Consider the following 16,806-nt stretch of genomic DNA (forward strand, 5'->3'; position numbering starts at 1 on the left):
CAGTTGACATAAAGTCATTTTTATGTACCCTTATGATTCCTCGTGAAATCCCAAAACGAGAATCAAGGGCTTCCGATAACCTAGCCTCATCAGTGCGCACTGAGCTAGGTTGTGAATATATTCCATTCACAGGATAATCAATATCCTTTAGGTGTCCTCCAACGCTAAGTTGGTTACCAACGAATAGTTGGTTTGCATTTACTATCTCAGAAGGTCTAGCCTTCAGCTGCTTGCAAGCATTTTAATCCCAATTTGTGACCATACTTCTCCCCCTCTTATTTACAACATCATTGTAATAGGGAGTTGAGTGGTGTTCCATTTAACCACTCTTTCTGGCACTTCCACATAAGATTAATTTGAGTGACACCTCATAGTAAATGCACATGGCAGTTAATTTGCAACTTCTTGCAAATCATTCGAACCCAAAGGTTCAGTTTTAGTACGTGATCCTGAGCCTGAATGCTTATTGCATTCATTATAATTTCCTGGCATTCATTTTTGGTACTTGAAATCTCCCCCTAATGCCTGGAAAAGCTCATGATTCAAGCAAGCGTACGGGCCATAAATAGATTCTCATGAAGAGATTCTAAAACTTAATGATCGACGGAGAATGAATTCTCACATAGATCCCCAGCTTTCTGTGTGCCCATACATGTACGCTGCGGTGGTGAGATTGGGAACATACCCAATGTACGCATGGGAAATCTTTCATGGATTCCCACGTACTAAAACCATAGGGGAACTTGTACATGCAGTTAATCACAAGTCAGGAGCGTGCAAAACTTCCTGACTCCAACCATAACCAGTTGGAAATGACAATTCATTACTGATGGTCATTAATGATCTGAAATTTTCGAATCTATCACAGATTCATCATATCCTTTATGGATATCATTCTGAATACCAAGACAAACAATCATCATTGTAAGCACATTTGGTAAATTCAATATTGTGGAGGCTAATGTGCTCAAGCTTGAGACATTATTACTTAATGGTCATGTGTTGTCCGAAGGACACACTTGAGGTCATCATATAGATGCACCAAAGAACCATATAAAGCCTTCAATGTCCATACCATCTTTGTAATGGACCACACTCGTTCTTTTGAAGCAATTCAAAGAACTTAACCAATTCAGATCAGATTTTAAGATAAGAGGGACTTAAAATCTCATTTCCGATGATACTCATCAAGTATTCATCTTATGGGAAAAAATGACAATAGAATTGTTCATAACTTTTCATTTCATCCCAACAATGGGATGACCAATTCAATCTTACCCGCATGGTAAGTAACATCACATGAAAAGTTTAACAAATGCAACACATTGTACGAGAGGATGTATGTAGAATACAATCCATAAGAAATGTTTCCGAGAAACACATGCAATATCCATCACTATCACCTTGTGTTTCCACATGATAGAAATTATATGGATATCTCTATAATATGGTAAGATAACAATTAGGATGTATCAACACATCCTTGATACTTCCAATACCAAAGGGGATATGATAATAACATATCATGATATCGCGCGAAGCGATTGTTAAAATATTCTTTACCCTTTCCAAAGAAATATGAGAATATTTTGTTTCCCCATTTATAGAGTTTGTGGCTCAATTCTCCACATTGCATGTTTCTTCCTCAATTGGAAGAATCCCTGTACAAGTTTGCACAACTCAAATCAATGAGTCTTCAACTCCCTTGATGAGTTGGTTCAACTCTAATCGATGAGTTTGTTCAACTCAAATCACATGAGTGATCAACTCCAATCGATGAGTTTGTTTAACTCAAATTCATATGAGTTTTTTACACTCAAAACACATGAGTGTGTTCAACTCACACCGCATGAGTTGAACCTATCACAACATCAATTATGAGATTATACCAAATCTCATGCATCATTTAAATATTACTCAAAAGCAAATCATCTAACAAAATGGTCTTCTCTTAGAAAAAGAAGTGTTGTTACATGATTAGTCCAAATCATGAATTACACAACTAACCACTGTTATCATGTCAGATGGAAGATTGAAGTACACTTCATATCTTAGCTTTCATGAGTAGTATGCATCTATTGGGTTTTCATATACAAGATTAGATGCTTAGGCATACAACACTATACCACGTATAGTGTAATGATAAAAGAGTTTGTCATACTCATTGCCCTTCCCTTTTTAATGTGCTTATATATTTGCTTTCAAGCAAAATATATGAATACAAAGTGTTAGTCTACAACATAATGCAGACACATACTCATAAGTCCACAAGTCTTATGATTTTCTTTGCTATTCATTTTGCGCTTGCACATCAAGCCACAAAAGCACATTAGTTCTTTTCATAAGAACCATAAGAGAATGAGAGCATCACACTTCCTCCAAAGTGAAGAAGTGAATCCCCATATTATGCAAAATGATCTTTATATCCAATGAACATATCCAATGAACATTGAGGATAATTAAGCCCATTAGGCGAGTTCATCAAACTCTATTAAATAATTATCCTTCAAATGGCTTAACCATTTTCTGATGTTGTAATATACCGCAAAATATATCATATCTTTATATGCTGGAGAACTCTAGGTATCACATAAAGTGTACCAAAAGATTTTTGAAAATTGGTGTACACAACGTAGATAATCTCCATGTAATGAAACAATGGAGTAGATCTCTCAGTAGTGGGCAAAACTTTTGCTGCCTGAAAGCATGGTCTCTGGGCTGATATATTCAAAGAACATACCGCAGCCAATGCTTAGGACTCCACTACCCTGTGCTTGACCAATATTTCAAAAATAAAATAGAAATCACCATAAAAGTGAATAACCAACATCACATCTCCAACATTTCTACTTGAGAGAACACATAGGTAATCATCATCGACATATGATGTAGACCTCTTACTGATGGGCAAATAACCTTTTGCTGTCTAAAAGCTTGGTCTCAGGGCAAATAAATTCCAAGAATTTATTGCAGCCAAAGCCTAGATCTCCATCATGTGTTGAAATATCCCAAGTTCAAGATATGTGTCATATTTTGCAAGAATTCATCGTTTAATTAAGTAGAACTTAATTAAAAGAATTCTTTTAGCAGTCAGCATGACTGCAGCGTCCAGCCTGGCTCCATAGCCCGCGACGCCTGCTTGGTCCGTGATCTTTTTGGGTAGCACGTATAGGTAATCATCTCGAAAGATGTAGACCTCATAGTGATAGGCATTTCAAATGCGGCCTAAAGCACGGTCTCTGGGCTACTAAATTCTATAAAGAATTTAGTGCAGCCAGTGCTTAGGACTCCATCACCCTATGCTTTTACCCAAAAACTGCAACCTCATTTTGCATGTAGACCATTCAGTTTCGACTTATTATATGTGCTATGTTTTCCATGCAAACATAAAAGAATGCAAAAACAAAAACAAGTCGAAAATATGTGAATTATAAATAGAAATTAAATATAATTCACGAATAAATCTGTATTTTTTATAATAAAAACAGACAAGTATATGCAATTACATATATTATCATCAGTCTAAATATGCAAATTTAGACGCCCTAACTCAAGTTAGAACTAAATGTACATATAAAACAGTTTTATACTTAAATTCCAGAATTAAAATGATAAAATAGGTAAGTCTGGTCTTTTTGGACGGCCCAGGCGGCCTGCCAGGCGAGCCAGGCAGCGGCCTGGTGGCCAGCACGCAGGCCCAGCCAAGCTGGCCGGCCCAGGCGGCCCACATCCAATATGAATGGGGCGGTTAGGGTTTTCCTAACCCTAGCCGCCACCGCCAGGGGTCGCGATCCAGCCGCCGCCGACTCGCCGTGCCGCCAGGGGGCACGATCTAGCCGCGCCCACGCCGGGGCTCGCCGTGCCCGCCGCACCGGTGGCCAGCCGCGCCCGCGCCGGGGTCAGCCGTGCCCACGAGCCGGGGTCCGCCCGCCCCTGCTGTAGCGAGCCGAGGCCAAGGCCGGCGGCGCACAATCGTGCGCGCCGATGGGGGCCCGGCCGGCCCTGCCGGAGCCAAGGCCAGTAGTGCTTGCCGTCGCTTTGGGCCACGTGCGCGAGGTCGACCGCCCCTGGGAGGCCTGCCTTCAGCGCCGAGGGGCTCGCCCGCCCCTGCCTGGGTCGAGGCTGAGGCCGGCCGCGCCCGCCCCTGCGCCGGCTGGCCAGCAGCGCTCGAGCCCGCGTCTGGAGGCCGAGCAATGCCCTCATGGCTGCGGTTACCCGCGCCGGAGCCGAGGCCGGCAGCGGCCGTCGCCCGTGCATAGGGGTGCCCACACTGGAGCACCCGCGCTAGGCCCGAGCAGGGCTCGCGCCGGGAACCAGTCGCGTCCGAGCGCGCCTGCGCGGAGATCCGGCCACCCTTTGTTGTCCTCGCCGGGGATGACCGCGCTCATGGCCGCCGTGGCCGAGCGCTGTACGCCGGGGTCGGCCGCGCCTACGCCGAGCACCGGCCGCGCCCGCGCCGCTCATGCGCCGAGCGCCAGCGCCATGGTCACGGGCGCTGTAGCGCACCTACCCGTGTGCGGTCTGGTCTCACCTGCTCGCGTCGGGGCTCGCAGCACCCACGTCGAGGCGGCGTTTGGCCGTGCGGGCCTCGACTCGTCATGGCCGAATGAGTGGAGCGATGGAGATCGCACCTAGGTAAAAGCATCGTCGAATACTTACAATTTTGATGCTCTTGATCCTCTCTCTTTTTCAGTTGGTTCCGACGTTGCTTTGGGGACGGACGGCGCCATCGTTCCCACTCCAGTTTGAAGTAGAAGATCGTACGCTCCACTCCAGTGCAACATCCGTCTTTTCCTGAGAAAAGAATTGCCGCGCTCGTGACAATGGCCGCCGGCCCGGCCGGTTCTTCTTTCATCGGTGGCCAGAATCATTCAAAATCGTTCAGCGAGAGCAAAGTGCTGATAACGTGTTGAAGTATACTCAGTGGAGAGACAGAGAGAATACAAATGACAGAACCAGAGAGAATGACAGAATGAAGTCACTGTTGTGTTTATTGCAGAGAGTACACTGTTTATATATAAGTACAAAACAGTGTCTCCCAAGGGGTGTGTCCCTTGGGAAAGAACTGACAAGGGTTGATCACATCATGGTAACATATTTTGTAACAGATCAGTCGGTATGGGCTCCGTCGGCGTCGTCCATGCATGCACGAATGCCAGCGCAGCATCGCCCATTTCCTGTCCGCTCTCCAACCGATCCATGCTGACATCGTCCACGCACGTACGTACGTACGTCCTTGAACAACGGCCCAATCAATGCGTACGTAGTGTGGTCGTCGAGACGTCGACGACGTTCAACCGTACGTTGCTCTGGCGATCCATTTCCTGTCCCCCACGAATCGAGCAACCAATTGGAATGCACAATAGGCCCATCATGATCAGTCGTGGTTGGTTGTTCGTTCAGGCAGGCTAGCTCTACATCTGCGTCCAAAAAAAAACAGTTGGGGAAGGTTATTGCTCGCAGCTGGGGAGGAGTATAGCTGAAGCAAGTGATGCAGTAGGCTCTCGCAGCTAGCTAGAGCAGAACGAAATCATCATGGAAGCAAGCAAGCCAACCACCAGTCCACCACTGAGACTGTGGACAACTGAGCTATATATATAGCTCCATGCCTTGCCTCCATTCATTCGTAGATCTACTGATGCATGGATAGATCCTTAAAATCTAGAAGTAGTCATGTTGTTTTAAAACATCTCTTAGCCCTCCACCACAAGTAGACTCCACTGTCGTAGTACTAAGAAGAAGACATATACCGCCGTCTGTCACACTTGGTCCATGAACTATCTCTGCTATATAGTACGTATGCCGACAACGTTAGTGTCCCTGTTCCTGTCCCACCAATAATAATTCACGAATCATTGGTCAAGTGGCCGTATCGAAGAACGAAGTGCAGCGGTCAAGTTATAATCTCTGCTGCCTGTCAGACAATCAACGAAGTTATATTGCTAGCTCCTGTGTAGCTAGATTCGTTCGTCGGCCGTCGCCGTATCCATCCTGTGCAGTGTTCTCTAGTTCTTTTTTTAATACAGGTAGAATCCTATTAATTTACAATCATACGCTCTGGCTTAAACAAAAAAAGTAAATGTGTGTGTTTGCGAAGAGAATTAAAGGCAGGTCGGCACAAAAGCTACCCTGACGGTGGCGAGGATGACGAACTGGTCACTGTTGTCGATCCTCCTCTGTGTCACCTCCGACGCTAAGATGATGCAACAATCCTTGATATAGTAGTCGCCGAACACGCGCGACATGACGAGTACCGACGACTCTTGGTTGGGCTGCCAAACGAAGTGTACCCCGGGCTCATCAGCGAGGTAGTACCCCTGGCCGTTGCACCACCAGATGCGCTACTCCACTACATACATCATGTTCGAGGACACTCACACAACGTCAGCAACGTCCATCGTCCCAGCGCACAAGAATTCATGTCAGGTCAGTAGCGACTTACGTGGTAGGTTGGGCTTCAGGTGGACGATGAGCTAGACGACGTGATGGCATCGTCGTCGGATGCGGTGTCCAGAACAACCCGAGAGTCGTCGATGTTGGCGACAACCATGAGGCCTCCCTGCTTAACGATGGACAACGCGGTGCAGCTGCTCTGGACCGCGTCCAAGTGGTGGCTTCGCGGGAGCTTGTCGTACACATAACAGAACGGGAATGAAATGAGCTTTGCGGGAGGAGGGGAATGAGAATGACAGACATAGGAATGGGAACGGTGGCAGAACGAGAATGACAGAACAGGAATGGTGGCAGAACACGGGAATGACCGACTACTCTTGCAGCCTTAATAGTAGTAGAGATTACGTAACACATAAAGACCAAAATACCACTTTTTGTTTCAGGTCAATTTTATAGGCAAGTGCAATCGGAGTAAATATTGTCCTTTATTCCCTTTTAGCACCCATGTGAGAGATTATAGACTAAAGCCAATTAATTTCTACTTTAGTCCTTCCGTTTGACAAAATAGAGACTAAACGGGATTAGAAAACAGCGACTAAAGATTAGTCCCTTTAACCAAAGGGTACCTAAGAAGAAAACATATACCGCCGTCTGTCAGACTTGGTCCACGAACTATCTCTGCTATATATAGTACGTATGCCGACAACGTTAGTGTCCCTGTCCCTGTCCCTGTCCCACCAATAATAATTCACGAATCATTGGTCAAGTGGCCGTATCGAAGAACGAAGTGCAGCGGTCAAGTTATAATCTCTGCTGCCTGTCAGACAATCAACGAAGTTATATTGCTCCTGTATAGCTAGATTCGTCGGCCGTCGCCGTATCCATCCTGTGCAGTCTTCCCTAGTTTTCCTAGTTTTTTTTTAATACAGGTAGAATCATATTAATTTACAATCATTATACCATGATCCTCGGCGTCAATTGGCACTCCTGTAGTACTTTTTTGCGACTTAACATCCGGTGTGTTTCTAAGGGCATGTACAGTGGGTGTTTTAAGTTGTGTCTTACAGTATGTCTAGGGGGGTGAATGTAAAAAAACTCAAGACACGTATCTTGACGAAGACACAGTGTCTTAGCTCTATGTTCGAGACAGGAGACTATCTGATTGGTCACTTTAATTTATTGAATACTCTGATTGGTACAATGAATATCGTAAGACACATGTTTTAGACATGACCACTGTATTATGTTGTGTTTTAGTTGTATCTTGTACTTGGAGTACCGTGCAGCAGTATCTGGGTTGTACATGCCCTAAGGAAAACTGAAACCTATGTCCTGTGTGCGTGACGACATTGCTTGTACTGTGTCGGCCGTTCGAAAGTGGTTTAGTGTAGCTGTATGCATGGCCGGACTGAAATCTTCTAGGTGTTTACAGTATTGCCGTCCTTGGGGTACTCTTCTCCCCCCTTATTAACAGAACACCCAGCTTTTCGATCTCTAGATAGAAGACACTGCACGTACGAACGCTTCCCTTTCGAGCTGATCTGGCCTAGGAATTAGGATCGATTCAATCGGTGCGTTACATGCATCACAGCTTGTCTATTGCCGTGTCCTGCAAACCAGTACACAGTTCCTTCCTTCCTTTCTTTCTTTCAAAAGACAGAAAGAAAGCAGCTTAGCTCCATTATTCTTCTGGGGAACGCATTACTGCGACCTCTGCCGTAGTAGTAGTAGTAGTCCTTAAACAACCCCAGCACTCGACGATGCACACACACGACGACATACTACAGTTCCACTAGCTACACGCCAATGGAAAAGAACTTCTCGCATTATTCTGTATCAACAGGATATCGTCAAGTGCGGCAATGACAGTCAGCGTACAGTGTACATGAGGTTTGGAAGCATCCGTCCAGTTGGATTGGATCCCGGTCCACCGTGCGAGACAGAGTAGTACGTCGCTGGGTCGTCACGTTCATATGTCCATCACAGGGGACACGCGGTACACACGAGCCGTAACAGTGTGCGCGGCCCCCCCACCAATCATGGCACGTACGCCCGGCGGAGGCCGTGCAAGCAATCCATTCTCGTCGCGCGAGGCCGACGCCGACGGGTCGGCGGATCCGCCAGTATTAATTCGCGTGCTTGCGGGTTACGGCTAGACAGCACAGAGCATGCAGGACGAAACACACAGCTAGAGCTTCTCTGGTTGGGTTGGGGCGTTGGGCTGTGAACCAACCCCCGGCCCCGGCCGGCGCCCTTGGCCTCGTCGACTTGCTCGCACGCACAACGGCACAAGCAAGTCAAATTTGCAGTTGATAGGTTCGGTTTACGCCCTTAACGGCGCATATGGCTAGGACCTGCTGCGGGCCGGGCCGGGAGATGGATGAATGGATCGCGTAGCGGTTAGTGTACCTCAGGGAGCCACATGCATGCACGGGGACTGGCCTCGGTTTTTCCATGCGCACAGTCGGCGATGACCGGGACTGTCCATCCAAAATGTACTGTGCCGGCTATCCCCATCGAAAGCAGGGATGACCAATGACCTGCTGCAGTGCAACAAGCAGAGGCTACGGGCCGGGCCAGGGCAGCGCTGCAGAAAAGTGGCATACATACCGTGACCCGGCCGTACGCATGGTGCAGTGGTGGTGGCCACGGCTGCACATTCACCTGTCATAGCCGTGTGCGCGGGCGTGCACGGGCCACGCCACGCCGGGCGCGAGGACTCAGGCAGGAACCGGGACGGGACGGGACGCGCGCCGGTTTGCCTTGTCGGTTGGGGGCACCAACCATTCGACCAAACCATAACCAGGAACCAATCGCAACGGACCGGAGCAGCAGGGAGTTGCCACGTCGCGCTCGCTTGCTCTGCACTGTGCGCGTACGCAGCCGCCTCGCCTCAACACTTGGGCGTAAACTTGCACAGTCACATGCACATGCACGGTGGACCAGGAAAAGCCCCCCGCCAGAGCTCGTGAGCTACCACCGTATAACACTCCCCCCTCCTCTCCCGGCCCCCCACACCACACCACACCACACCACTCCTTCACCCCATCGAACCCTCTCACATCACAACATTCTCGGCGAATCCTCCGTCCCAGCTCGCTCCATCCAAGCTCACCCCCCCCCCCCCCCCCCCCCCCCCCGGCGCGCGTGGTGGTCTCGATCGCTACCATGCTGTCTTCACACCACGAGGCCATGCTGCCGTATGCGCCGCCGTCGCTGCTGGTGGACCGTCGGTACAGGCAGCAACAAGCCGGAGAGGCGGCGCCCAGCTGCCCGCGCTGCGACTCGCCCAACACCAAGTTCTGCTACTACAACAACTACAGCCTCACCCAGCCGCGCTACTTCTGCAAGGGCTGCCGCCGGTACTGGACCAGGGGCGGCTCCCTCCGCAACGTGCCCGTCGGCGGCGGGTGCCGGAGGAATCGCCGGGCCAAGTCGTCCGTGCGGTCGGCGTTCGGCGGCGGCCACCGGTTCGTCCAGGGCCCCGTCGTCCGGCCCGACCTGGTCCTGGAAGGCATGGTGTCGAACTCGAACCCAGCCCATGAGATGCCCGCCGCTGCCGACGGCTCCACCATTGATCTCGCGATGCTGTACGCCAAGTTTCTCGATCACCACCCTCCGGCGCCGGAGGAAGGCCTCGGTAGTGCCGTGACGCCGGAGCTGGCGGTGGCACTGGCTGGGCCAGAGCGGCTCGACGAGGCATTATTCGACACGTTCAGCGACCTGAGCCCACCAGCTGGCGTTCTGGCGGCGCCGCCGGTGCAGTTCGATCCGCCGTGCGGCCACGACGACGGGTTCGACGACTGGTCATCGGGCGGGCCAGTGAGCAGCGCCGGGCCCTCGAGTACGGCCAGTACTGCCACCGCAACCACATGCATCCCGCCGTGCGCCGACGTGAGCGTGCACGCTGCGTTCGGCGAGGAGTTCAACTTCGCCAAGGACCAGAGCTGCCTATTATTCGACTCGCTAGGGCTGCCCACGGACGACGTCGGCGACCTCTCTTCGTCGTCGTGGCGTTCGATCGTGCCGGGCTTGTCGACGCTGGAGGACACCGAGTATGACCTGCTGGACTCGTCGTTCCCTGACGACGCCCTCAGCCTTCACGAGGGCATGGTTAGCGGGACTGATCATGACTGCTGGAGCGTGGTGGATTGCCAAGGATTGGAGGCTCTCTACATGCCATAACTACACACGTGATAAAAAAAATCTTCTTCTTCTTCTTCTTGCTAATCCGGTGGTGTTCTTGTGATGGTTGGTTTCCTACATTTATTTCTCTTTTTCTTTTCTTTCATTCAATTCGGTTTGGAAGAAATATATATAGAGATACGTATGTTTTCGAAGAGAGGTACGTACGTGAGGGACAAGTCGCTCATGTAATTAAATTAAGGAATTCGGTATACCTGTGAGATAGATCGAGGCAATACAATAATGAAAGCTTGGGAATACTAGTCGCTATAAGTATCTCATGCATGAGACATGACATGACATGACACGGTGTTACTAGCATCAAAATCTTTCTACTGCGCCAGTGCAGAGTTTATTTACAATAATCTTCAGTTTTTTTATATGATCGTGGTCATTGACGAATCCGGCAATACCAAGGAAGGAATATTAGAGAATATGCAGGAAATTTGATAGTACTTTTTTTACTGACGAGAACTGGCATTGCAAAGCATATGCTGGTTGGCAATGCTGAACTGCTGATTCGCTTGGAGTTTTCGTCAACATCATCACACTGTGTGAATGGACTTGGCTCTACTGGTTAATTAATTAGGATAGTAGGCTTAACTTCTGAAGCAAATAGTACCTTGCATCCCAAGCATTGAACAGAGCATGTGTCCCTTGTCTCCCGTCTGCTCGTTCCAAATGGTTTAGTCAAACGGAAGCAGGGTGATAAACTGAGAGGGGAGGAGTAGCTGCTGTTTGCCTAGATTGTTAGAGAGACTGCATGCTCCTGCAGAAGCATCCAATTAACATCAGTAATCTCTATGCTTTATATGCTCCACGGTCAACTTAATTCGACGGCAGTACGTATATCCGTGAAAATCCTAGGTACACCAAGATGTCGCCCGAAGAAGTTCTTGGGAAATTTGTAAGCGGGCGAATGATGATCAAGAAGGCAAGATATGTCGGCGACGCATTGAAGTTCTTGGGAAATTTATAACCTTATCTCCGACGGCTCTGTACGAGGCCGTCGGAGATAACCACTATTTCCGAGCGCCGGTTGTGGCCGTCGGACATAACCTTATCTCTGACGGCCTCGTACAGAGCCGTCGGAGATAAGGAGACCGTCGGATGTTTGTTAGTTTACTGTAGTGGTAGTAGTTAGTACTCCAGCTGTTCAATCAGCAGCTAGTAAGAATATTCCTGTTCGGGCAGATTGGAAAAGATCAGTAAACTATTATAGCCGCTTGATCAAACCAAAGATATATACACAGTACTTGACTACAGCATCTTAGCTGCCTTACTGCGTTTCGTGTGCATAACGGTTTGTAGTGACATTATTCTTAGGACTAGTTTGGTATGACTCCAAACGGTTCCAGGTCCTCCTAATTTATTCTGAAGAAACATAAAGCTCCTAGCTACATAGGAGACAATTGCATATTTGGGTCTCCAAACATGGTGCTTCGCGATATTGCCATCACAAACAATTAAGTCGCAAAAAAGGGACTATAAACATGGTCTAGTTGATTAGGCTGCCATAATCGTATATTCACTTCCTTTTTATAATCTATTTACGTGTATTTTTTTAATGAGACAGATTTACCCTTTTCTCTACATGATATCGCTCTGCTCGTTCGAGAGATCTCTTACTGTTCGCGCAATGGTGCTCGTTCGAGATCTCCCCGCGCAATGGTGCTCGTTCGAGATCTCCATGTACGCGCTGCTGGACTCGCTGCCGGACTGGCTACGAAGGGCACCGCGTCTGCCACGGCTGCCCCCGCGTCGGTCCCCGCCGCCCCTGCGCCGAGCACGGCCCAAACTCTGCGCGGTTCTCCCCTGACGCCATGGCCGCGGACTCTCCTCACCTGTCCTCCGTGATGGAAGTGCAGGCCCGCCACCGCGCCGAGCACGAACTCTCTAGGCACCGTCTCGATCTTCCCCTGTCGCCATGCCCGCTGACTCCGCTCCCCTGTCTGCCATGACGATGGAAGCGCACGAGCTGGAGACGCCGACGCCGAACAGCGGGTTGCCCACGGCCACGTTGGCCTCGAACGAGCTGGTCTCAGCCCTGCCCACGGCCGGCCATTCGGCCGAACAGCCTGGCCACGACTGCCTGGCCACGGCCGCGTTGTTCGCGTATTGCTGTTCATACAGCCGTTTTGTGTTCGTGCTAATGTTGTTCTCATTCATGCTGCTGCTGTGCTATTCCTGACGAGCGCATACGTCCTGTTGTGTCACGTCCTACTTTGTCTGTTCCTAATCTCCTCTCGTCCGGCGGTGCTTTGCGTAAATGGAGATCTCAGGTACAGAGATAAATCTATATTACGAGGAGGAAATACAAGGAATTATAAAAATGAAGAGAATACGGTAAATGGCAGCTTAATCAACTAGACCATGCTTATAGTCCCGTTTTTGCGATTTAACTCTTTGTGATGACAATATTGCGAAGCACCATATTTGGAGACCCAAATATACAATTGTCTCGCTACATAGAGTGCAGGAGCTCCACCAAACATGCATGGCCTTTTACTCAAACAAACTGTTCATTCAAATGCTAGTAAGCAAAATCATCTTGGTAGATCGGGAAAAAAAGATCATCAATACGGCACACACTAGCTGCATTTCATATTTTGTAAACAAAGTAATAAAAAAAACCATTGTAGCCGCTAGACCAACCACCAATAGCACGTACAGTCGTTCACGATTTACAATTTAGTAGCATTTGGCTGACTGGCCTACTTCATATGAATAACGGGCAGCACTGTTGTAGTACAATAATTCGCCAATCACAATGTTCAGGACAATGTTTAGCATACCAAAGAGTGGTTAATTAAGGTACACTTTTTCCAATTTTGCCCGTCCTAAATAGTAAGGGAGACTGGCTAAAATTCAGATGTCTAAATTTTATTTTATTTTCAGACTACAGTTGTCGCATATATATTTTATGCTTGAGCTATAACCTTAGTCCATTGGAATTTATGTAGTTATAATATGTGATTTTTTATTCCACAAATAAAAAAAATCTTATCTGTGTTAGCACAAAGATAGTTGACAACTTGTAATTGTTTCAATACTCACGTACTCAAGGATGAAATTTTAATATATTATGGTACAAAGACAACAACAAATCACAAAAGTAACAGATTACTTGTACTAGTTGCATGGTTGTATTTCAGTGTTGTCTGAAGCCATTTTAAAATTTAGACACCTGAAATATAGCACAAGTGTCACTAGTAGAAAAATGCTCAACACCTACGGGACGATATATTTTTACAGACGGATCCGGTTATCCACCGACTGTGCTATTTCTAGTGGCGGTTCCTTAAGAAAACCGCCACTACAAATCATGGATTTCTACTCGCGGTTTTCTTAAGGAACCGCCAGTAGAAATACGATTTCTAGTGGCGGTTTTTTTAAGGAACCGCCACTAGAAATCATTTTTATCCTTAACTTTTCGAGTTTTTCAAATGACCTCGTATGACAAAACCATCAAAATAAAAGTTGTAAATCTCTAAAAGTTATGAAACTTTGTAGTTGACAACGTTTTTATTTGAACTCATTTCGGTTCTCAAAAATTGAATCTAAGTATGTCAAATTTGAAATTCAAATTTTGCAAACTACCTCGGATGAAAAAAGTGTCAAAATAAAAGTTGTAGAACTTCAAAAGTTATTTATCTTTGTAGTTGACAACTTTTTTTTGAATTCGTTTAGGGTCTCAAATAAGCAATTTAGACTCAAATGGTTGTAATATGTGGAGAAAACAACTACAAACTAGACACAAAGCATGTCATAGACGGAGTGGTAGTGGAGGGTACGCGCGATGGTGAGGTCGACGGTTCGATTACTAACAACCGCAAAAAATGTCGTGACTTGCGACTTGCGCGGGTGGGGTGGGCCTAAGAAAAATAATTTTTTTACTATTTTTAAAATCTGTTTTATGTTTCCTGGAAACGATTTTCACTGGCGGTTTTATTACGTCGACCGCCAGTGAAAATCGATTTTCACTGGCGGTCTTCAGTTACCCGCCTGTAAAAATGATGATTTTTACTGGCCCCTAGCACTGGCGGTTACGATAAACTCCACTAAAAATAGGTTTACGACCGCCAGTATAGATCTTCTCTGTACTAGTGCGTGAGCCAGTAAACGTGGAAATTTTTTTGCTGCAGCTCGGATACAAACCTGTAACACCCTGTCCAATCCCTGGACCGGCGGTACTTACTCCTAGCAGCTCTCTAGGATCATATATTGTTTCCACAGACCAACACGAGTCTTTTGTGCGCATTTTATCCTCACTCGTGCGCACCCGAGAAAACTTCCCGATCAGTCACCCATCCTAAATTGCTCCAAGCCAAGCACGCTTAACTTGGAGGTTCTTTCGAGATAGGCTTCCGAAAAAAGATGCACCTTGTTGGTATGATTACACTATTAATTCTATTAAGCCTTGGGCAGGACATCCCATCCCAGGGGTCAGGATATCACAATCCACCCCCCTTAGAAGACCGACGTCCTCGTCGGTCAACCCCAATCCAGGAACCTTCCCTCTTGGCCACGTCTGTATGTCTAGTGTCGTCATATGCCATGCCATGTGACCACTCCGGGCCCACATGCGCCATGCGCCATATACCCGAACCCCCTAGCCCACACACGCCCGTGAAACCACGAGGGTCGGCTCTGATACTGTCGGGGACCATAATTAGGGGTACCCTCAAGACGCCTAATTCTCAGCTGGTAACCCCCATCAGCATAAAGCTGCAGAGGCCTGATGGGTGCGATTAAGTCAGGGATCAGTCCATACGAGTGACTCGATCACGCTTCACCCGAGCCTAGCCTCGGACTCGGGCAGCCGACCTCGAGGGACTTCCGTCCCGCCCGAGGCCCCCCTTTTAACGGCGAACACGTCTCCGGCTCGCCCGAGGCCTTGGCTTCGCCAAGAAGCAACCCTGACTAAAATCGCCGCACCGACTGACCAAGTTGCAGGAGCATTTAACGTAAAGGTGGCCTGACACCTTTATCCTGACGCGCCCCCCGGCAGAGCCGAAGTGACCGCCGTCACTCAGCCGCTCCACTGACCGGTCTGACGGAAGGACAGCGCCGCCTGCGCCACTCCGACTGCAGTACCGCTCAACAGAGTGAGTCTGACAGGTAGTCAGACCTCGCCAGAGGCGCCATAGGAAACTCCGCTCCGCCCGACCCCAGGGCTCGGACTCGGGCTAAGACCCGGAAGACGGCGAACTCCGCTCCGCCCGGCCCCAGGGCTCGGTCTCGGGCTAAGACCCGGAAGACGGCGAACTCCGCTCCGCCCGACCCCAGGGCTCGGACTCCGGCTCGGCCCCGGAAGACGACGAACTCCGCCTCGCCCAACCCCAGGGCTCGGACTCCGCCCTGGCTTCTGCCGAACGACTTCCGCCTCGCCCGACCCAGGGGCTCGGGCTCGGCCTCGGCAACGGAAGACAGATTCGACCCCAGCTTCGGAGGAACGCCCACGTCGCCCGGCCTCGGACGCGGGCCCGCCACGTCAACAGGGAGCGCCATCATCGTCCTACCCCAAGCCGACTCGGGTCACAGAGAACAAGACCGGTGTCCCATCTGGCTAGCTCCGCCAGATAGGCAATGATGGTGCCCCACAAGCTCTGTGACGACGGCGGCTCTCAGCTCTCTTACGGAAGCGGGGGGACGTCAGCAAGGACTCGACCGCCCCGACAGCTGTCTCTCCGCTAGGCTCCGTTGCTCCTCCGACAGCCACGACATCACGCCAGCAGAGTGCCAAGATCTCTCCGACTGCCACATTGGCATGTACCTAGGGCGCTAGCTCTCTCTCCGCTAGACACGTAGCACTCTGCTACACCCCCATTGTACACCTGGATCCTCTCCTTACGCCTATAAAAGGAAGGACCAGGGCCTTCTCAGAGAAGGTTGGCCGCGCGGGACCGAGGACGGGACAGGCACTCTCTTGGGGCCGCTCGCTTCCCTCACCCGCGTGGACGCTTGTAACCCCCCTACTGCAAGCGCACCCGACCTGGGCGCGGGACGAACACGAAGGCCGCGGGATTTCCACCTCTCTCACGCCCGTCTCCGGCCACCTCGCCTCTCCCCCCTTCGCGCTCGCCCACGCGCTCGACCTATCTGGGCTGGGGCACGCAGCACACTCATTCGTCGGCTTAGGGACCCCCCGGTCTCGAAACGCCGACAGATACCACTTGTAACACCCCGTTCAATCCCTGGACCGGCGGTACATACTCCTGGCAGCTC

At 49.2% G+C, this 16,806-nt stretch overlaps 1 protein-coding gene across 1 annotated transcript; it reads left to right on the forward strand.

Annotated features, from left to right (window-relative positions):
* The first annotated feature begins 9,428 nt into the window (after positions 1-9,428).
* On the forward strand, positions 9,429-10,621 carry LOC100273698 (Dof zinc finger protein DOF1.2). Its single transcript, NM_001148110.1, is given in 1 exon segment — positions 9,429-10,621. A coding segment is annotated over 1 exon segment (1,017 nt). The 5' UTR covers positions 9,429-9,561; the 3' UTR covers positions 10,579-10,621.
* The last annotated feature ends 6,185 nt before the right edge of the window (positions 10,622-16,806 follow it).

Source organism: Zea mays, chromosome 8 (genome assembly GCF_902167145.1).
Source record: "Zea mays cultivar B73 chromosome 8, Zm-B73-REFERENCE-NAM-5.0, whole genome shotgun sequence".
Lineage (NCBI taxonomy): Eukaryota > Viridiplantae > Streptophyta > Magnoliopsida > Poales > Poaceae > Zea > Zea mays.